At 43.8% G+C, this 22,531-nt stretch overlaps 1 protein-coding gene across 8 annotated transcripts in view; it reads left to right on the top strand.

The window, feature by feature from the left end:
• AP3S2 (adaptor related protein complex 3 subunit sigma 2) overlaps window positions 1-22,525 on the top strand; it is a 109,864-nt gene extending 87,339 nt beyond the window's left edge. For 7 of the 8 annotated variants that reach the window (XM_027773557.1, XM_027773556.1, XM_027773555.1 and 4 more), the window contains 2 exons: window positions 19,288-19,395; window positions 21,549-21,683. In XM_027773557.1, coding sequence (XP_027629358.1) covers window positions 19,288-19,395; window positions 21,549-21,677 — 237 coding nt within the window. In that variant the 3' untranslated portion in view covers window positions 21,678-21,683. Of the gene's footprint in view, window positions 1-19,287; window positions 19,396-21,548 lie in introns of all 8 variants that reach the window. The other variant, XM_014589464.2, reaches the window with a different exon arrangement.
• Window positions 22,526-22,531: the final 6 nt, after the last annotated feature.

The following is a 22,531-nucleotide window of genomic DNA, read 5'->3' as shown; positions in this document are numbered from 1 at the left end:
GTGCTGAGGGTTCGAAATTAACCTGACGAGCTCATAGAGGAAAGGGTCATAAACAGTAATAATTGATGACGTTTGTCAGATATCTCTTCGGAATGAGCGTGCGATAACAGAGGCCAAGGCCATCCGTGTCCCATTGCATCCCCAGTTCTTCTCTGCTAATTGTGCAGATCGACAAGAATGGTATAGCAGACATCTTTTCTTTGTATTTGGCTTAAGTAGAAAGGAAATGTATTACCTTGTGTACATAGAGGCCAGCTGTAGGGCAGAAGTAAAGGGTAGCTGAGACAACAGTTCAATACTGTCAGTAAAGACCCAGATACTTTCCATCTGTTATCTTCAGTTCTTGTTGGCTGCAGGATATTTTCCAGAGGCCAGGATAATTAACAGAGAATTAGCAAGAATGACTTCTTAAATTTCTTCTTTTTTTTTTTTTGGAGAGGTTTTTCGCTATAGGGCACGTGCGCTCGCCAGCCAGACAGAGAGAGACATAGAGACAGAAAGTGAGAAATCACCCCCCCAGGGAGGATGGTCATGCCGCAATCCCTTCTCCTCCATTCTCCTCTCGGGATCCTGGGCGCACACGCGCCCGGTGTGAGTTTTAAGCTACCGGGTCTGGGACGCGAACCGCGGTCAACTACATGGGAGTCCAGCGACATATCCACTACGCTAACTGCTGGTTCCCCACTTCTTAAATTTCTAAGCTCTCTATAGTTTGCTTCAAAAAAGAAAATCTAAGATTGTTCCAAACTAATTTACTATCTGCTACAAGATATACTTTCACTTTCTCTACTTGAATTTTAACACTAATCGATCCCTTGCTACTTGAAATTACAGACCCTCTCTGATTTGTTTAGTTGTTTCTTTCTTTCTTTCTTTTTTTTTTTTTTTTTTTTTTAAGCTTTTGCCACAAGGTGAGCTTACACACCACAAGAAGACAGAGACAGTGAGAGAGAAAGTGAGAAATAATCCCGAGAGGTGTTGGCCAGACCTCTGTTTCTTCTCCTCCTGGCTTCCAGGTCTGGGACTCAAACCACGGTTGGCCATGCAAGAAGAGTTCAGTGCCTTGATGATCATGCCCACCAACTGGCCCCGTGTTTAGTCATTTCTAATTACTAGTGAAGGGCAGTAGAATACTAGTGTACACAAAACACAAAATTTGACTTTTAAAGATGTCTTTTGATATCCAGCCTTTTTAAAAAACAATTTTTAATTTAATTTATTATTATTATTGTTATTTTAATTTGCCATAGGACATGTGCACTCACCAAAGAGTGAAAGTGAGAAAGCAAACTACCAGGTCCAGGACTCAAACTGATGTCAGCCATGTGGGGGTCCGGCACCTTAACTGTGATGCCACCTGCTTACCCCAGTATCTAGCCTTTTTAATATAGCCTAGTGTTTGTCAAGGTTATAGTGGAGAGCAAAGCTTATTATCAGTTGTATTACTTGGATATGTTACAGACAAAACAAACTGTATATCACTCTGGTTGGTGATTTGCAGGTGCCCTAAAGGCTGGAATTGAGATTCAATTTTGTTGTTCTTACTAATTATCCCTTATGCTACAGAAGAGGATTGGCCTCCTCTGCGAAAGGAAGCAGAATTTCTTGATCCCTGGCTGAGAACCCTTTCACAGGTTTGATGTTTATATCACTCCAAGTAGGCTAGGTAATATATTATTCCAAAATCTTAATGACTTACAACAACAAAGTATGTTTCTTACTGATGCCATGTGGCCATCCTGTTGTCTCTACTAACTGTAGTCACTTGGAGGTCCAGGCTACTTGAGATCCTCCTTAGCCTGTGCTTCTATTTAGATACTTGTGTGTTGGCCCTTAGAGTGATACTTGCCATCTAGGGCCAGCAGGTGACATGGTGGTTAAGGTGCTGGATTCCCACATAACTGACCATAGTTCAAGTCCAGGACTGGGGGCTTGAAAATTATAACAAATAATAGGTAAGTAAATAAATGTTTTTTAAAAAAATCCCATGAGGAGAATGGAGGAGAATGGATTGGAGGCATGGCCATTCTCCCCGAGAGGTGATTTCTTGCTTTCCCTTTGTCTCTTTTCAGTGAGAGCAAAAACAGTGAATGAATGAATGAATGAATGAATGAGAGAAAGAAAGAAAAGTAATACATCCTATCAACCTCACCTTTGTTTTTAGGATGTTGTAATGGTTACATCACTGAACTGCCACATAGTCAGTTGCGGTTCAAGTCCTAGACCCAGTGGCTTAATTAAAACTCATGCTACATATGTGTGGATGCATGCCCAAAATCTGGGGAGGAGAATGGAGAAGAGATTACAGCATAGCCATCCCCCCTGAGGGGTGATTTCTCACTTTCTGTCTCTGTGCACACGCACCCTATAGCAAAAATCTCTCAAATTAAAAAAATATTTATTTTTTAATAGGTTAATTTTTAAAGACTTTTAAAAAGAATTATGTTTTAATTGTATTTATTATTGATATTATTATTTTAATTTACTATAGGGCACATGCATTTACCAGAGAGACAGAGAGAGAGAAAATGTGAGAAAGCAAGCTGCTAGATCCAGAACTTGAACTGCAGTCGGCCATGTGAGAGTCCAGCACCTCAGTTACCATACCACCTGCCGGCTCCCTCAACCTCATATTTTATTGGTCAAGTTGTTACATACGCACATCCCAGGGGCTAGGAAAGTGCGATCCTACAATGTACCCAGTAGGGAGGAGAACCTGAAATGGCTCTGAATATTACTAATGACTGTCACAGTTCTTTCATATATTTTCTTAGAGGAAAAACTGACATTTAATTCCGTATCACTTCATAGGAGAGAACTTAGATATTACAGTGTCAGAGAAATAGAGGAATACTCTTCAAAGAAGGAAACATGGTTGAAGCTTGGAGAAAGGCATTGTGCATAACAACTTCTGCTTCTCTAACAGAATGTTTGGTATTTATGCTTTATTTACTTCCCAAATGAATTTAGAGTGACTTAAGAACTTAAAATTCTCTAAGAGTAGATTCCTACCGTAGCTGGGAAGCAAATGTTTACCTCCTTACAAAGGCTTTCTGCAAAAATCATCTATGATCTGACCTTGGTGAAGGACTGATACCTGTTGATAACATTTTTTCATTTTTTTCCTCTGGTTATCAAACAAACGTTTATTTATTAAGAATTAACTATGAGGGGGCTGGCAGGTGGCATGGTGGTTGAGGGCACTGGACTCCCACATGGCCAGCCATGATTCAAGTCCTAGACCTGGTGTTTGCTTTCTCTCCCCTCTCTCTCTCTCACTCTGTTGCTCTCTGGTCAAAATTTTAAAAATAAATAAAGTTAAATAAAATAATTCTTTAAAAAAAAAAGAACACTGAGAAATGCAGAGACGGTAACATGGCATAGGCCCAAGGTAAATACCCAACTCAGGTTTGGACTCAGTCCCTGGTAAAGAGAGTGAGAGAAAGAAAGCAAGCCTCCAGGTCCAGGACTTGAACCACAGTTGGCCATGTGGGAATTCCAGCACCTTAACCACCATGCCACTTGCTAGTCCCTAAAATAACATTTTTTTTTAAAGAATTTGCTATGAGAAGGGTGCTGCTAAATAGAGAATCAAAGATTATAAAAACAAATATGGGACCAGCAGATAGTATAATGGTTATGTCACTGGACTCCTACATAGCTGACCAGTTCAAGGTTCTGGACCTGGCAGCTTAAAACTCACACCGGGCGCATGTGCATGTGTGCCCTAAATTTCAAGAGGAGAATAGAGGAGAAGGGATTGCAGCATGGTCATCTCCTCTAGTGGGTGATTTCTCACTTTCTGTCTCTCTGTCTCTCTCTCTCTCTCTGTTTCTCTAGCGAGCACATGCACCATATAGCAAAAATCTCTTTAAAAAATTCCTAATCTCAAGAACCTTGTAATTCTACTAGAAAGCTGGGTCACACAGAGATGTTCCTTCATCTTAGAGTAAGCAATGTTTATATAAATTGAATATAATATTTTGGGGCCAGCAGGTGGTGTAGTGGTTACGGTGCTTCACTCCCACGCGGTTGACCATGGTTCAGATCTGGACCTGGCACATTGAAATTCACGCTGGTTGCATGTGCCTGCGTGCCCAAAATCCCGAGAGAAGAATGGAGGAGAAAGGATTGCAGCATGGCCATCCACCCTGGGGGGTGATTTCTCACTTTCTGTCTCTCTGTCTCTCTCTATCTCTGGCAAGTGTATGTGCCCTATAGCAAAAATTTCTCAAAAAAATGTCTTTCAGTAGGCATTGTGTTGTGAGAGAGCTCTCATCTTGTACTTTTTTTTTTTTTATCAAACTGATCACAAGCAATGCCTTAGTTAGATATATGTAGTAATCTGTATATTGCATTTCATAAAACTATAGTGCATTTAAATTACCTATGCAGAATAATAAGGTACCTAATCATAAATTCTTCTTTTTTTTTTTAAGTTCTTGCAGTAGGGTGTGTATGCTCACTGCAGAGAATCAGAGCAAGAGAGAGACATATGGAAAGTGAGAACTCCCTCCCAGGGAGGATGGCCACCCTGTAATCTCTCAGGATTTTGGGCACACTGTACGTGACCCAGTGTATTTCTCTTTTTTTTTGTTCTTTCTTTCTTTCTTTTGAGAGGTTTTTGCTACAGGGTGTGTGGGAGTGCCAGAAAGAGATAGAGAGACAGAAAGCAAGAAATCACCCCCCAGGGTGGATGGCCATGCTGCAATCCCTTCTCCTCCATTTTCTTGGGATCTTGGGCATGCACGCACATGCGCCTGACGTGAGTTTAAGCCACTGGGTCCGGGGCTCGAACCATGGTCAAGCTACATGGGAGTCTAGCGGCATAGCCATATCGCCAACTGCTGGTCCCAGCCCAGTGCATTTCTCAAACCAATGTGTTCAGGACTCAGTCCTTAATCTCCATGCCACCTGCCGGCCCCTCAAACTCCTTTATTTAATGATAATTTGATCAGAAGTAGTGAAAGACGAATGGGACTTTGAAGAAACAGCTGTTTCTGAGGCAGGGCTCTGAAATGGAGAGGGGCAGGGTAGATGGGAGCTCACCTACAGCTTTTGGCCAGGAAACTGGGATCCTAGCGACAAAGGCATGCCAGGCTGCCTCCTGACTGATCATGGTGACCAGCGTGCTGCCCTCAAGCCATGGCGAGTATGTGGTCACACAGGCAGGGGTGGCCAAGCACCACAGATGTGACCTACCCTACATCAGATACTGGGGGAAGACACTGGCAATTTAAGCTACATCAGTGTCAAGAGAGAAAAGCAATAAGGGCTGTATAAATTCCTGAGTAGAGAAATCATCAAGGGAGACATAGTACAGAGAAAGGGAAATTAATACAGATTGGGCAGCTGCCAAGTGCCAGGCATTGTGCTAGGTACAGTCCCTCAGTGTCTGCAGAGGATTGGTTTCCTGACCCGCCCAATGGTACCAAAGTCCACAGCCGTTCAAATCTCTTACATAAAGTCATGTGATACTTGCATATAACCTATACAGTCCTCTCATATACTCTCTCTTTCTTTCCTTTTTTCTTTTTTCTTTCTTTTTTTCTTTTTCTTTTTCTCTTGGGACACAGTGAGTGAGTAAGGAAAAGAGAGGGAGAAAGTAAGCCGCTAGGTCCAGGACTTGAACCACGGTCAGCCATATGGGAATCCAGTGTCCTTAAACATCATGCCACCTTGCCAGCCCCTCTCATACACTTTAAATCATCTGTAGTTTACTTATTATATCAAATACCTTGTAAATAGTTGTTAATGCTATATTGTTTTATCTATTTTTATTGTATTTTTTTCTATTTTTTTTTAAACATTTTTGAGTCATGGTTGGTTAAATCTGCAGATGTAGAACCTGTAGATACAGAGATATGACTGTGCTTTATTCCCAGTGATAAGTGATATTTGATAAGGTTGGTGGTAGTCTTGTGGAAGAGATGAGGAAGCTGAGACTTAGGAAAAGGCACCTAAAACTCTAAAACCCATGTTTATTCCACTAAACCACAGTTTGAGTTTTTTTGTTTTTTTTTTTTAAGAAGTTTTTGCTATAGGACGTATGCAGTCGCCAGAAAGACAGGAAGTGAGAAATCACCCCATTGGGGGGATGGCGGCACTGCAGTCCCTTCTCCTCCATTCTCCTCTCAAGACCTTGGGCATGCACACATGCCCGGCATGAGTTTAAGCCACTGAGTCCAGGACTCAAACCACGGTCGACTACATGGGAGTCCAGCAACATAGCCATTACGCCAACTGCTGGTCCCAAGTGTTTGATAATTTTAAAGCATGACTTTTATGATAGGTGTGTAAAAATGTGTATAATTTGTCGATTTTGGGGGGCGGCAAGTGACGTGGTGGTTAAGGATGCTGGACTTCCACATGGCCCTTTGTGGTTCGAGTGTCAGACCTGGCAGCTTGCTTTCTCACTTTCCCTCTCTTTTTCTCTTGCTCTGTTCCTCTCTGATCAAATTTAAATAAATAAATAAAAATAAAAATAATTAATTGAATAGAATAATTCTTTTTTAAAAAAGGAATTTGTCAATGTTCATTTTTAAAACCAGAATTTTAGGAGACAAAACAGTGGAGATGAAGGCTTAAGGTCTGGGGGCTGGTGGGAGGAGTGTGTGAATGTTGGGGTGAGAGCCGCAGAACATCCAAAGTATGCATAAGCTCCAGCTGGACCAAGGGGCTTCCAGTGGAGGCAGTGTTAGCCTCTGGCAGCCACGATATTTCTTTGAATTGCTAGTACTTGGTATCCCTTCTCTGAGTGATGCCAGGAGGGCCCCAACCTGATAGTTTCCACATGCCCCCGGGGATGAAAGTGGTATTGTTGGAGATTAAGAGCCCCAGTTAGAGTACAGGGGTGTGCCTGGGATTAGTCTAAGAGGAATTCAAAGAAGTAGGCTATGATCTGATCATGAAGAGCCTTGTCCTCCTGCTGCTGAGTACAGCCAGTGTCTTTTTCACAGGAATTTTGACACAACATTTCCTCATTCTTAAAAACATTCATTGTTTGGGACCAGCAGGTGGCGTGGTGGTTAAGGTGCTGGACACTCCCACATGGCCAACTATGGTTTGAGTCCCAGACCTGGTGGCTTGCTTTCTTTCTTTCCCTCTCTGTGTCTCTCTCTACCTCTATCTGTGTGTGTGTGTGTGTGTGTGTGTGTGTGTGTATGTGTCTCGCTGGGCAAATTAAAATAAATGAATAAATAAATGAAATCAAAATAATTTTTTAAAAATCCATTGTTCTTAGTTTCCTTGATACACAGTCACTTGTTTTTTTTTTTTCCCTATCCCTCTGGCCATTCTGTGAACTTCTGGCGTCTTGCCTCTTAGGTGGTCCCTATTCCTAAGAAAGTTTTCTTTTAGACACTTTCTTAGGAAAAGTCATGCAATCTCATAGCTTCATTTACCTATCCACTGGTGACTCCTGAGTTGCCATCCAAACTCACTGCATTTCAAACTCAGTATGTCCAAACAGACTCTCCAGCCCTCTGCACGTCCAGACGGACAATTCCTACTCACCCTTCAAGAAAGTTCATCCTCAGGCCTTCCTGGCTCTCCCCTCCTGCCTGTTGGCTGACATAGGTATCCTTGTCCTGTTCCCCCAGCACCATTGACTGTTTTTGTCTTGGCATCTAACAGAGGATGTGGCTATTGCTTATGTGTGTGGTTCAAGAGCACAGGCTTTTAAGCATGGCTAAGCTTGATTTCTGGCTCTGCCTCTAACGAACTGTATGACTCCTGCCTTGGGGCCTTAGGAATGGTATCACCTAGTTTATATGGTGGCTGTGGTACTTAATACGGTATGTGGTAAAGCTGAGATCTGTACCCACACATAATATCCATTGTTTTTTGTTTGTTTGTTTGTTTTCCCCACCAGATAATATTGTGAAGATAGAGATTAGAATGTTTTATTTCTAATTTTTAGCACGGTAGTTGGCACATACTGGTTACTGAATTACTGTAGAATTCATCCCTCCACCCATTGTTCTGGATGCTAGGGAAACAGTTAAGAAAATATTCCCAACTGGGACCAGCAGGTGGCGAGGTGGTTAAGGTGCTGGATTCCCACGTGGCCAACTGCAGTTCAGATCTCCAACTCAGAGACTTGAAAATCACAACAATGAATAGATAAGTCAATAAATGTTTAAAAATAAATAAATTTCTGACTTCGCTCATCTTAAATCTAGTCGAGGGAGATATGTTAGATGATAATGGGTGCAGAAGATACAGTAGAGAAAAGGTTGGTAGATGGGGCCTGATATTTTTATATATGGTAGTTAGGGAAGGCATATGCTAAGATTGTCTTTGAACAGAGACCTGAAGGAAGTAAGAGATAGTGGCTCTCTAGAGAAGAACATTCCAGACAGATGGAGGCAGAAGGATATTTGATAGGTTTCAGGGATCAAGGTAAGCCAGTATGGCTAGATTGCCGTGATCCAGGTGGGAAGGAGTAGGAGATGCGGCAGGAGTGAGCAGAAGGATTGGATAGGCCATTGCAGGTCATTGTTACAGGAAAAAAATGGTTAAGAGTCACTGTCTCTAAGGAAGGAAGCTAGTTAAGTGTGGAGACTTAGCTTTTCAAAAATGTTCTATCATGCACACATATTATCTGTGTACACTTGGGTCTCCCAGGCCCAAAGCACTGAGAGTACAGGCCGTCCTCTCTCTTTATAAGCTTATTTCCTGGCACTGTCAACAGTTAAATTGCTCTCTGCAGCTCTAAGGCAAAGTCTGAGTTTAGGGCTAGGCAACTGATAGAGTATCTGCAAATTACTCTGTCATCATAGCCTAGGAACTTGAACTCTAGGAGCACAAGTGAGGAGGGCCTAAGGAGTGTAAACACAGTGAAAGTAATGCCCAGAGTGTGTCTTAGGACACATTTTCAGCATACTCAGAGTAGATTCTTTTGAAAGTAATTGGAGAATGGGCCCCAAGGCCTAGTGGTTAAGGGAGCTGTATCCCACATGGCCGACCTCAGTTCGAGCCCTAGCCTAGTGGCTTGAGTAATATGCCAGGCACATGTGCATATATACCCCAGATCTAAACAGAATGGAGAAATGGAGGAAAAAGATTTAGTTGTGACCATGCTTCATTAAGGGTTCTCTCTGTCTCGTGAATGTATGCACCCTCTGGTAATTTTTTTTTTTTAATGTAAAGGGATCTACACTCTGCACGCCCAGTGAAAGTTGCATACTTCATTCACATCTTGGTCACCGTTCAGTCTCTATAACTTAATCTGTTGATGATATCTAGGACTCAGGTTTGTTCTGTAGAGAACCAGTTGTCGAACTTGTTTCCAAAGACAGCCAGGTCTGTACCAGCAGCTCATGGCACATCCCCACCACTCTGTTCGACACCCTGCCAGCTCTTCCGTTGATGTGCTCGCCCTCGGGCACTTGGGCACTGTGGCTGAGGTGCACCGCAAGCCTGCGTCTATGCCTACCCAGGCTGAAGTATGCAGCACCTGGATGCCTGGCCCACTGCACACTCGGTGTACGCCAAGCCACTCATCATCTCCTCCCTACCCACCTCCTTTCCTGCCTGCCTCTGTCCCCATGTACCCCCTCCCTCGGCTTATCTCTCTTCCTTAATTCTCAGTGATACCCTCTTTGTTCAGGGAGTGAAATCTGAGGGAGGCCTACGTTGCCTTCAACTCCCGGACAGTAACCAGATGGCATTGCTTCCTTCAGTCTGCCTCTTTCTTTCCTTTCCTTCCTTGTTTTTTTCTCCCACTAACTGAATCCAGGCACCTAACCGGTCAGCTAGGACCAGCTAGGACGTCAGTTTTAAGAGACTAGAGCGGCTATTTCCAGTCTTTCTCCTAACCTCCTTCAACTCATTTGGTCTAATCTTCTATAGAAAACAATTCTCCCATCTTTCTTTTATTTAAAAAAAAAATTAAGGTTTTTGCCATAGAGCACGTGCACTCACCAGAGAGAGACAGTGAGAAGGAAAGTGAAAAATTTTCCCTCAAGGGGGTTGGCAACTGCGTGGAGTGGGGCCCAGGGCTGTTCCATGGGGGGTATTTAGAAAGAACAGAAATGGTGGGAATGATGAGCATCTCCAAGAGACAGGATTGTGGATCCAGGCATGGCATCTAGAATTTTTCTCAGCTTACTTATTTTTTTCTACAAGTGAGAGAGAAAGGCTGCATCCCCTAGAGTCGTAGCCCCATGACCCATCCCCAGCCAGCACTGGATCACAGGCACGTGTGTACCCCACAGTACTAGGAGACTTCTCCAGGCACAAAGCAGGGACCTTCTCAGGTGGGTCAGCCTCACAGAGCCTCGCTTTCATCCCTGCACCACCACCCAGCCGCTGCAGTTATTCTGATGGTCAAATAATTGTGCTTTATTTGCCTGCCTGCCATTTGCTCAGAGTAGGTAGAATGATAGAATCAGGGTAGAGGGCAGAGACTTTATTTTTTATTGCTTTAGGACACAAATAGAGCACGTGCACTCACCAGAGAGAGACAGTGAGAAGGAAAGTGAAAAATTTTCCCTCAAGGGGGTTGGCAACTGCGTGGAGTGGGGCCCAGGGCTGTTCCATGGGGGGTATTTAGAAAGAACAGAAATGGTGGGAATGATGAGCATCTCCAAGAGACAGGATTGTGGATCCAGGCATGGCATCTAGAATTTTTCTCAGCTTACTTATTTTTTTCTACAAGTGAGAGAGAAAGGCTGCATCCCCTAGAGTCGTAGCCCCATGACCCATCCCCAGCCAGCACTGGATCACAGGCACGTGTGTACCCCACAGTACTAGGAGACTTCTCCAGGCACAAAGCAGGGACCTTCTCAGGTGGGTCAGCCTCACAGAGCCTCGCTTTCATCCCTGCACCACCACCCAGCCGCTGCAGTTATTCTGATGGTCAAATAATTGTGCTTTATTTGCCTGCCTGCCATTTGCTCAGAGTAGGTAGAATGATAGAATCAGGGTAGAGGGCAGAGACTTTATTTTTTATTGCTTTAGGACACAAATAGGGCCAGGGATAGAAATGGCTTGAGGCACATTATAGCTCAGTACAGTTAAGAATTTAGAGACAGTTGTCAGGCTAGCCAGGGATGCAAACCCTCAGCCAGGCATGTGCCTTCCAGCACTAGTTTATTACTTTCTTTTGGTGAAAACAAGACTGCCACCATGCTAGAAGTTGTTTTTGTTTTGTTTTGTCTTTTTACGAGAGAGTTGTTTTTATTTCTTTTTTAAGAGAGATTTTTGTTGTAGGGCACATGCACTCTCCAGAGACGCCAGAGACAGACAGTTAGAAATCATCCCCTGGGGGCCTGGAGGAATGGCCCAGTTGCTATCCTTTCTCCTCCATTCTCCTCTTGAGAATTTGGGCATGCATGCACACGGGCCTGGTTAAGCCACTAGGTCCAGGATTCACACTACGGTTGACTACATGAGTTGAGCTATGTAATCGTTATGCTATCTGCTGGTCCCCCATGCTTGAAAAAAAATTTTTTTAACTGCTTTACTGAGAACTCTGATTCATATTAGAAATTGTGTTTTTTTTTTTTTAAAAAAGGAAGTAATAATTTGTAATGAATATACTTTGTTAGAGTCTGTTTATACTGAAAGAACATAAAACATAAGCCAGTGAATAGTGACCATTTTGTTTTCCTCCTTTATTTTTTAAATTTGCTATAGGACATGTACACTCATCAGATAGAGACAGAGGGAGAGAGAGGGAAAGTGAGAAATCCCCCCCCCCCCGAGGATACAGCCACACATAATCCCCCCTCTTCCATTCTCAGGATTTTGGGCAGGCACACACGTGTGTGCATATATACACACACACACACACACACACACACAGTCATGTGGGATCCAGCTGCCTCAACCACCACACCACCAGCAGGCCTGAATGATTCTTTTGTTAAAAAAGAGGAAGAGGAGGAATTAGTAGGGCATGGAGAAAAATGAATGAGTTGTTATGTGATTTGCCATTCATTCCCACTACCTGGATGTATTCTCCTCTATTTACTAGTTGCAGGCCTACCCTCCTCGGAACTAACATGGCATTTTGTACCTGGGTCATGGTACTTAACCACAGCCTGTTTTATTACAGTTAATTCTGTACATGTTTAATCTTCCTTACTGGATTCTAGCTGCGTTGAGGACAGGGTCCACATCTTATCTTTATTTCCTCCTTCCAGCTCTTACCATTCTGTGATGTTAGCATATTTCAAAATAGACATTGTAACAGGTTATTTTGGTGAAAACTGTGAGTGTCTTGAAGCTAATATATTACCTTGTGTACTGTAGGTACAGTGGAGTCCCAGAGCTTATTCAACTCTGTCCATTTATCCAAAAACAGGGAGAAAAATCACTCTGTGAATACAGGTCTCTGGAAGGCATTGTTAAAGACTTTTTTTTAAAAAAGAACATTGAACGTTATTTCTTTATGTATTTTAATTTGATCAAAGAGGAACAGAGTGAGAGAAAGAGGGAAAGTGAGATAGCAAGCTGCCAGGTCTGGGACTCGAACCACAGTCGACAATGTGGAAGTTCAGCGCCATAAACCACCATGCCACCTGCTGGCCCCCTGGAAGGCATTTTTTTAATGCCTTCTTCCCCTTTTCATTTCTTTCTGAAAGGGATAATATGGGAACTAGAGTCTAACTGTGGACCAAGATGTCTCTCAGATTATTTTCTCTTCCCCTGTCAGTGCTGGGTCCTTGGGCTCATTAAGCCACCACACCCTCTAGCCTGGACATAGAGGTGCTTTCGCTATCTCCTAAGAATCTCTTTACCTATTCTCCGGGGAAGGCCTTTCCTAGGAATTAATGAAGCCACTCAAGCCAAGAAGGGGTAGAAAAAGTTACCAGCATTCAGCTTTTCATACAGTAAACTAGTTATCTTGTCATTGATGAATGATTCTTTTTTTAAATTTTTCAGTATTCGCATCATTATGTTCTAATAGAAGAACTGTGCCAATGTTATTCTTTTCTTTAAAGAATTATTTTATTTAACTTTATTTATTTATTTTTATTTGACCAGAGAGGGATGGGGGGGTGGGGGGAGCAAGCAAGCTGCCAGGTCTGGGTCTTGGACTGCAGTCGGCCGTGTAGGAGTCCACCACCCTTAATCACCATGCCACCTGCCAACCTCTGTGCCAATGTTCTTTTATATTTGGTTAGTGATTTATTGTCTTCTGCGTGGTTACACAGTTGTTTTAAGAAAGATATGCATATTAATAGACAGTGGGAGCATGAGCTCTTATCTTTCTGGTACAACAGGCCTTCATCCTCTTATGAAAAACAGCCTAAGGAGGGATTGGTTGGGACTAGAGGTTTCTGTGGATGTGATTAAGCTTGGAGTGCGGTGTGCATTAATGTGGCACTAGTGTTTCAGAAGCTTTCACCTACCCTGTCTACCCAAGGAGTTATGCTGGATGGGATCCTGCCATCTAATATAGAGGTGTGTTTTATTACAGATACAGTGCTATTCATAACACGAATGTGGGGCAGGGGTGCTCTGGTACCACATTTTGGGTGGTGTTTCACAGATTTAAGTTGATTTTGTGATCTTGTAGCTTGAGAGTCTTACTATATTTATGGGGAAATGCATTGTGAAGTTTAACACTTAAAATTAAACTTGGTGGGGGACTGGCAGGTGGCTTGGTGGTTAAGGAACTAGACACTCCCACATGGCCAACTATGGTTCAAATCCTGGACCTGGTGGCTTGCTTTCTCACTTGCCTCTCTCTGGCTCTGTCTCTCTGTCTCTCTCTGGTCAAAATAAAATAAATAAATGAATGAATGAATAAAATTGAATAAAATAATTCTTTAAAAAAATATTAAACTTGGGGGACCAGCAGTTAGCGTAATGGCTATGTCGCTGGATTCCCACGTAGTTGACCGCGGTTCACGTCCCGGACCCAGTGGCTTAAAACTCACACTGGGCGCATGTGCATATGCGCCCAAGATCCAGAGAAAAGAACAGAAGAGAAGGGATTGTGGTGTGGTCATCCCCCCTGGGGGATGATTTCTTGCTTTCTGTCTCTCTGTCTCTCTCTGTCTGGTGAGCGCACGCACCCTATAGCAAAAACTTATTAAAAAAAATAATTAAACTTGGTGGGACTAGCAGATGGCGTAATGATTACATCGCTGGACTCCCATGTAGTCAACCACAGTTCAAGTCCCAGACCCGGCAGCTTAAAACTTATGCCAGGCACACCAGGCGCGTGTGCATGCGTGCCCAACATCCCGAGAGGAGGGATTGTGGTGTGGTCATCCCCCCTGGGAGGTGATTTCTCGCTTTCTGTCTCTCTGTCTCTCTCTGTCTATCTGGCGAGTAGAGGAGAATGGATTGCAGCCATCTCCCTTGGGGGATGATTTCTCTCTTTCTGTCTCTCTAGTGAGCACACATGGCCTATAGCAAAAATCTAGCTTAAAGGGAGACCAGCAGTTAGTGTAATGGCTATGTTGCTGGACTCCCATGTAGTTGACCGCGGTTCGCATCCCGGACCCGGTGGCTTAAAACTCATGCCGGGCGCGTGTGTGTGCGTGCCCAAGATCCCGAGAGGAGAATGGAGGAGAAGGGATTGCGGTGTGGCCATCCCCCCTGGGGGATGATTTCTCACTTTCTATCTCTCTGTCTCTCTCTCTCTGTCTGGCGAGCGCACGTGCCCTATAGCAAAAATCTCTACAAAAAAAAAAAAAATCTAGCTTAAATACTTAAATAAATAAACTTAGTGGGCTAGCAGGTGGTGTAGTGGTTAAGACCCTGGATCCCCACGTGACATATTGTACACTTTGAGTCCCAGATCTACCCTCTTGAAAAACACCAAAATCCCAAGAGGAGAATGAAGGAGCAGGGATTATAGTGTGGCCATCCCCCTGGGTAGTGATTCCTCACTTTCCCTCTCTTTCTCTCTCTAGCAAGTGCATACACCCTATAGCAAAAATAAAATTTGACCCATTCATGGCAGCACCAACATTAGAGGCACTGCTCCATGGTGCTGGAGGCTATATAGGAAGTCTCTGGGTTTGAGTCCCAGGTCTACCTGAGCATTCTGGTCACATCTGTGATCCAGCTGGTTGCAAGGCTAGAGGAACAGTTGCAGCATAAAGATCCTATTGAGAAGGGCTGTCCCTTTCTCACAAAAAGAAAATAAATAAAGTTTAAAAAAAATTAAAAATAAATAAACTTTTGGAATATAACCAATTTAATTTTCTTTTTTTTAGTTTTGCTATGAGGTGCATGCACTCACTGGAAAAAGACACATACAGGGGGTAAGAAAAAAAAAAGAGAGATCATCTCACCTCTCATAGGGGATGGCCATGCCACAGTCCCTTTTCCTCCATTTTCCTCTCGGTATTTTGGGCACACATAATTCTCCTGGCATGTTTTTGAAGCTGCTAGCTCTGGGACTTGAACTGTGCAATTGGCATGTGGAATCCAGCTGCCTTAACCACCACACCACTGGCTGGTTCAACCAAATTTAAGATCTGAAGAGTACATTTTTCTTTAAAACTAGAGGAAAAAGATTTGCATTGCTTGTACTTTCTTGTTTATTACCTCCAGGCTTCAGATCAATTTGTTTTTAGTGATGGTCTTTATTGACATGGGACTAGATTCATAACTTTCTTTGACTTCAGTGAGAGATATAACCAAGGAAGAAATCTGTGAAGATCCTGGACTCCTCTGTTCTTGTGGAAAGTTGTTGAAACTAATTTGTCTCTATCCCCCAGCAATTCCAGAGATAGCTTCCCAAGACATACTTGTCTTCTTGAAGAGATAACTTTCATTTTTCCCATTAGACTCTGTCAACCCTGGTAGGAAACTAACAGATTTTTTATCTGTAGAATAATTGTGTGTCGTAGATGGTGGAGTTTTGTGCCAGAATGGGGGGCCATACCAGCTCAGAATGCTTTATATCCTCAAAAATCAAGACTTCTCAACAAGATGAGCCTCTTTCATCCTTCATCCAGCATTTATGAAGTACCATCTCATAAACACAGTGCTCAGTACTGAGGACCCAGAGAATATGACATAGACCCTGCCCTCAAGGAATCATGGTTAAGGAGAAGAGACAGCAGCACCCTGAATTAGGTACCTCAGTAGACACCCATGCTAGGCACAACAGTATCACTGAGAGGAGGGTGACTCATCCAACTCAGAGAGGTCCTTTTTTTACTTTATTTGGTCCAAACCTTAAGTATGCAGTATTGATCTTGGAAAACAGCAGCGTATTCATCACAGAAAACATCATTTTCCACCCCATATTCTATCTTTTAAGATCTAAATTCATCACCCAAAGTATTTTCTCCACTACATTCTTCTTATATCAAGATAATCCTGGGGAACCAGCAGTTAGCGTAATGGCTTTGTCGCTGGACTCCCACATAGTCGACCACGGTTCGTGTCCTGGACCCGGTGGCTTAAAACTCACGCCGGGCACGTGTGCATGCGTGCCCAAGATCCCGAGAGGAGAATGGAGGAGAAGGGATTGTGGCGTGACCATCCCCCCTAGGGGGTGATTTCTCGCTTTCTGTCTTTATGTCTCTCTCTGTCTGTCTGGCGAGCACACGCGCCCTATAGCAAAAATCTCTCCAAAAAAAAAAAAAAGATAATCCTGCCCATTCAGTGAGATTATCTTAAGCTTATGTGCAGATGAAGCACTTCCTGGTTGTAATTATTTCTGGGTCAAATTACTGTTGATTTTCTAAGAAGTAAGAAGTCAGTAGCACTTTTGTTCGAACTCTGTTAACAAACACTTCTCTAAGTGAATGTTGCTAGTATCGTTATTTTAGGTGGTTACTAAGCTAGCCTAAAACTGAACTATTTCTTGATCATCCATGCTTGTTCAGTGCACACTGTCAGGCTCAGTTTAGGGTTCTCAAAGACCCTTGCCTCATTGCTTTCTCCTGTTCCTGTGGTTTTCATTGCTCTCTTCATGACTCAGATTTCAGATTTCTTTTTCCTCCCAGACTCTTTGTTGCTTTTGTACTTTAACCCTCTTGGTTTTCTCAGGTATTCACCTAGATTTCTGTGGGCATCCTCGAGTTCAGGCCCTCAGTCACCTCCTGTCATTTAACAGACCTTTCTTTGTGCTCTGACAATATCTCTAGTTTCTCAGGTTCTTAGGTTTAGTGCTGATTCTTGGCTGTATGATTCTTGACCACACCTGTGCTTGGCAACCTCCAACTTTCTTAAGTCCTCTCCAGCTCCACTCAGAGAAATTCTGCCCATCTCCTTGGGTTCCCTTCATAGTCAGTGGATGAGGGCCTCACTGACCTGAAAGATTAACTATGGGGCAACTGTTTACTCGTCCTTTGCTCACCTACCCCAGGTGAATAATTAGGTTTACTAAAGGTCAGCTGTGATATTTTTAGATCTGTTTATGCCACTGTATGATATTGTAATTATGAAATTTAATTAAATAATAGGTAGTAAAACAGGTGGTGTGGTGGTTAAGGCATTGGACACTCCCACATGGCCAACCATGGTTCAAGTCCCAGACCTGGTGGCTTGTTTTCTCACTTTCCCTCTCTCTGTGTGTCTCTCTCTGGTCAAATTAAAATAAGTGAATAAATAAATAAAATAAAATAAATATTTTTTAAAAAAGAAAGTACTACTATAAAGAAACCTATTTCTATTATGATGATGATGATGATGATGATGATGATTATTCTAAAATACATGAAATATAAAGTTCACCATTTTGGGGCTGACAGATAACACAGAGGTTAAGGCCCCTGGATATCATATGGCTGACTGTGCAGTTTGACCCATTAGCTTGAAAAACATGCCAGGCATGTATGCATGCATGCCCAACATCCTGAGAGGAGAATGGAGGAGGAGGAATTGTGGCATATGGCCGTACATAACCCCTGGGGGCTGCTTTCTCACTTTTCCTCTCTCTCACTTTCTGTCTATGGCAAGCACACATGCCCTATAGCAACACTAAAATAAAAAGTTTACCATCTTCATTTTCAAGTTTACAGTTCTGTGGCATTATGTACATTCACATGATAGTACAACTGTCACCGTCATTCATCTCCAGAGTTCTTTGTCTTACAAAACCCAAACTGTACTTATAAATAACAATTCACCATTTCCCTCTCCTCCCAGCCCCTGGCAACCATGACTTTACTTTCTGTCTTTATGAATTTTACTTCTCTGGGTGCCTCCCCTTGTGACTGGCTTATTTCACTTTGCTTAGTACCCTCGAGGTTCATCCCTGGTGTAGTATGTGTCAGAATTTCTGTCAAGGCTGAGCAATATTCCATTCACATTTTATTTATCCATTCGTCTGTCCATAGACTCTTGGGTTGCTTCCACATTTTGGCTTTGTGACTAATACTGCTGTGAATGTGAGTGTACAAATATCACTTGGAGTCATGCTTTCAATTCTTTTGGGTGTATTCTTTTGGAAGTGAAATTGCTGGGTGATATGATAATTCTATTTTTAATTTTCTGAGGAACAACCACACCATTTGCAAAGGTGGGTTTTTTGTTGTTTTTCCTGCTACAGGGCGTGTGTGCTCACCATAGAGAGAAAGCAAGAAGAGAAGTCACCCCCTGGGGGGGATGACCATGCAGCAATCCCTTCCCCTTCACTCTCCTCTTGGTATTCTGGGCACACACGCACACACATGAACCTGGTGTGATTTTTCAGGCTTCTGGGTCCAGGAATCAGATGGCACAGTGAGCTATGTGGGGCCCAGCACCTTAAGCTCCTTGCCACCTGCTGGCCCCAAAGGGTCTATTTTTTTTCCCCCCCAAAGGTTTATTTTTGATCGAGAAACATAAAATGGTGGAGTTCCCCTGGGAGTAATCTAAAAATCAGTCTTGGTTTAACATTTTGTAAATTATCTAAATATGAGATTTTCACCATCTGTTATTTGCATTGTAGATAATAAATAACTCATATTGTATAAAATTTAAGAACACTTCTTGAGAGTACGTGTGTATATAGACAGAAAGTGGCTAATGAGGCTCAGTGGGCACACATATAAGGGAGCACACCTGCTTTATTACAAGGGGTCTTCAGAAAGTTCATGAGAGGGGGACCAGTCAGTGGCATGGTGGTTAAGAGCACTGAACTCCCACATGGCTGACCTCAGTTCAAGTGTCGGACCTGGTGGCTTGCTTTCTCACTTGCCTGTGGAGTCTGAGCTCTAGGGGTAGCTTTATGTCTAGCTTGTGACTCAGGACCCAGGACCCAGAATTATGTCTACCCCTCTGCTGCTGCGGGAAAAGGAAGCCTTCTGGGCTACCCTCTAACTACCCAGATGGTTACCCCAGAGGGCTCTGACCCTGCTTGTTTTTGCTTTCCCTTAGGTACACTACATCCTGCAGGAAGTGGTGATGGGCGGGATGGTGTTAGAGACAAACATGAATGAAATTGTGGCTCAAATTGAAGCTCAAAACAGGCTGGAGAAATCTGAGGTGAGTAAGTAGCTGTGTGTTTGCCTGGCTAGGCAGGGCAGAGAGAGGGAAGAGTGCATTTGTTGGTTTATGTGGAACCTTAGAAAATGTTTTATGCTCATCTTCTTTCTCCTTTGAGTCTATCAGAACTGACTGGCTTGAAGCTAAGTTCTGAAAAGTAAACAGATAAGGTTTATAATCTCAGGCATTCAGGCCAGAGCATGGATGGAAAAGCCAGATGGCAGAAGAAGGCACAAAACTCTGGCTTTGGGCCCTCGGCCCTGTTTGTGGTTCATAATTCCTCTTTCAAAGCCACATGTTCCCCAGAGGAACCCAGAATCCCTGTCTCCAGATCCAGTGTGGTTTCCTGGTGTGTACTGTATGAGTCCCATCTCCCAGCAGCCTTTTCTCATGGTGTCTTTGAAACCTCAGAGCTGCCTGTTTCCTTATTTCCAGCTTGTCTTACAAAAAACTACAGTAGAGTTTGGATTCTATTTGAAGATAACATGCCCCAGTCTACCTCCACATAGGACTGTGCTTCTACAAATACTCACAGTAATTCTGTCCTGTACCCCTGGGTCTCTCCATCCCCTTCCTTAGCCATGTCAGGAGACAGTGGTCCCAGGCATCCACCTTCACACATGGCAGAAATGGCTGAACAAGTGACCTCTTCATTCATCTGAGTGTCTTAAAGAGCTTCTTTGCTTTGAGTAACTGAACTTGATCTTGGGAAACCAAGAATTCCGAGAGGACTAGCGGTCTCGTTGAAGAAGCTCTTCCAGACCACAGCTATTGTGGCAGCTATAGTTCTTTAGAGATGCAGGCTGGGAAGCTTCCAGAAATAGTGAATGAGTCAGAGGCAGGAGGCTGGAAACCAGAAGTGAAGACGTGCTGGGCGAGGGTGGAATTGGAGTTGGTATCCTGAAATTGGTCAGCAGAGAAACAGTGATTTTGAAAGAACCTTTGTCAACTTCTCCCCTTGTCTCCACGCTGGGAGTGAGCCTGGAGGTAAAGGCTGACCGTGGACACCCTTGCTGTGTGTCCTTCCTTAGCAATCCTTCCGTGTCTGGTACACCCCACCTCCTGCGTGTCAGTGAGTCCCAGCTTGTTGCCACATGACATTTCCAGAGCCAGCGCGTTTCCATCTCACATTATTAGTTGGCAAGCAGCAGCCCTAGAGCTGTGACATTCCTTTTCCTTTAAGAATTTCCCTGTGAGTTTGCACTTGTCTGTAAGAGTCTTCCGCCTCTTGAGGAAAGCAGTTTTTGTTCTGTTTTGTTTTTTAGGTTTTTTTGCTACAGGGCGTGTATGCTCACTGGAGAGACAGAAAGATGTTAAAGGAGAAATCATTCTCCCCCACAGGGGATGGCCATGTCACAATCCCTTCTCCTCCATTCTCCTCTTGGGATATTGGGCATACACGCACGCACGCACACGCGGCCAGCATGAGTTTTAAGCCACCAGGTCTGGGACTCAAACCATGGCCAACTAAGTGGTAGTCCAGCGACATAACCATTACGCCATCTGCTGGTCCCAAGGAAAGAGTTTATGTTTAGTTTGGTGACTAGAAAAGTGCCCCAGTACTTATGAGACGTGAGGCAACCACCTCAGGTTGTTTTGGTCAGCATTTGTTGAGCACCTGTTAGATGCCCAGGCCAGAAGACCACAGAAGACATGCCTGCCCTTGAGGAGCTTGGAGTCCGGGAGGTGTACAGGCTTCAGATCCCTACGCCAAACCTATGTATAACCTATTTTGTGGGGCCAGCAGATGGTATAGTGGCTGTGTTGCTGGATCCCCATGTGGCCCATTGCAGTTCAAGTCCTGGATCCTGTAGCTTGAAACTCATGCCAGGCACATGTGTGTATATGCATGACCAAGATCCCAAGAGGAGAATGGAAGAGAAGGGGTGATGATGTGGCCACCCCCCTTGGGGGGTGATTTCTCACTTTCCCTCTCACTGTCTCTGTCTGTCTCTCTCTGGCAAGTGCACACTCCCTAAGGCAAACACAAGAAGACTATTTTGTTGGCTATCTTTGAGGAATAAGAAAGAAGAATGAAAATTTGTGTGTGCTCAGTTTGGAATTTTTCTAGGCCTTCCCTTCACTTTTTTTTTTAAGCATTAAGCGGATGACACTTAAAACTGTCTCATGCTTGTCTTTCATTTCTCCTTCAGGGTGGCCTCTCAGCAGCTCCTGCACGGGCTGTGTCTGCTGTTAAAAATATCAATCTGCCTGACATTCCTCGGAACATCAACATTGGCGATCTCAACATCAAAGTCCCCAACCTGTCCCAGTTTGTCTGAGCGGTGAGGATTGGGCTGAACTGGAGTCCTTAAAACAAGCAAAGCCATGCAAGTTGGAAAATAGAACCCATTTTGAGCCTTAGAAGAGTCAAGCCTCAGGAGCCTGACCCTTTCTGTCTGGGGAAGACCGTGTGGCGTGAAGCAAGCGGGGAAGGGATTTCTATTTATCAGCTCTCACGTGTGCAGCCGTGCCACTCTCTGATACATGTAGCCAGCGCAGACCTGAGGGGCTTGCCTGCCTCGGTGGGGAGTCAACGTGACCAAGCCATTCACACCTGTATTTCCTGCACATAGCCACTTTCAGGACTGTGTCAAGTAGCCCCGTCTACTTCCCAGAACCCCTCCACTAGGACGGAACCCAGCCACTGACTAGTCTTTATCTTTAACCCCACAGCTTCCGAATTCCTGTAGCATTTACTTGTTGGTGAGGTGCCATAGGCAGGAAAGGACTGGCCCTACAGAGTAAGGGGTTTGGTGTATGGCAAGTAAGGGCAGGATTTTATGAGAACGAGGGTTACCTGCAGGCCCTACTAGGGCTGTTACACCCAGAATCCTTTCACATAGTCAAGCTTTCTGGTTCCCGACTCTTACAGAATACACTTCCTCCATGGCACAGTCCCAGTTCTGGCTCACAGGTATTTATGTGCAGGACGCAATCCAAATCATAGTGTTGGGGCATGCCCACTTCATTTCTGCTCATAACAAAAGCACACCCCACACACAGACCAGAGAGGTCCTACCTCACAGAGGAACAATCCAGAACTGCAACTTTCTGAGGTTAAAATGCACTCTCCTGGGAGCAGAAGTTCAATTGCTGGGCCATGAATGGTGAGTGGCTTCAGCAGGGAACCCAC

This window comes from Tupaia chinensis, unplaced genomic scaffold, assembly GCF_000334495.1.
Source record: "Tupaia chinensis unplaced genomic scaffold, TupChi_1.0 Scaffold000359_1, whole genome shotgun sequence".
Classification (NCBI taxonomy): domain Eukaryota; kingdom Metazoa; phylum Chordata; class Mammalia; order Scandentia; family Tupaiidae; genus Tupaia; species Tupaia belangeri.
The sequence above is the reverse complement of the archived record's forward strand: the minus strand, read 5'-3'. Positions and strand labels throughout refer to the sequence as shown.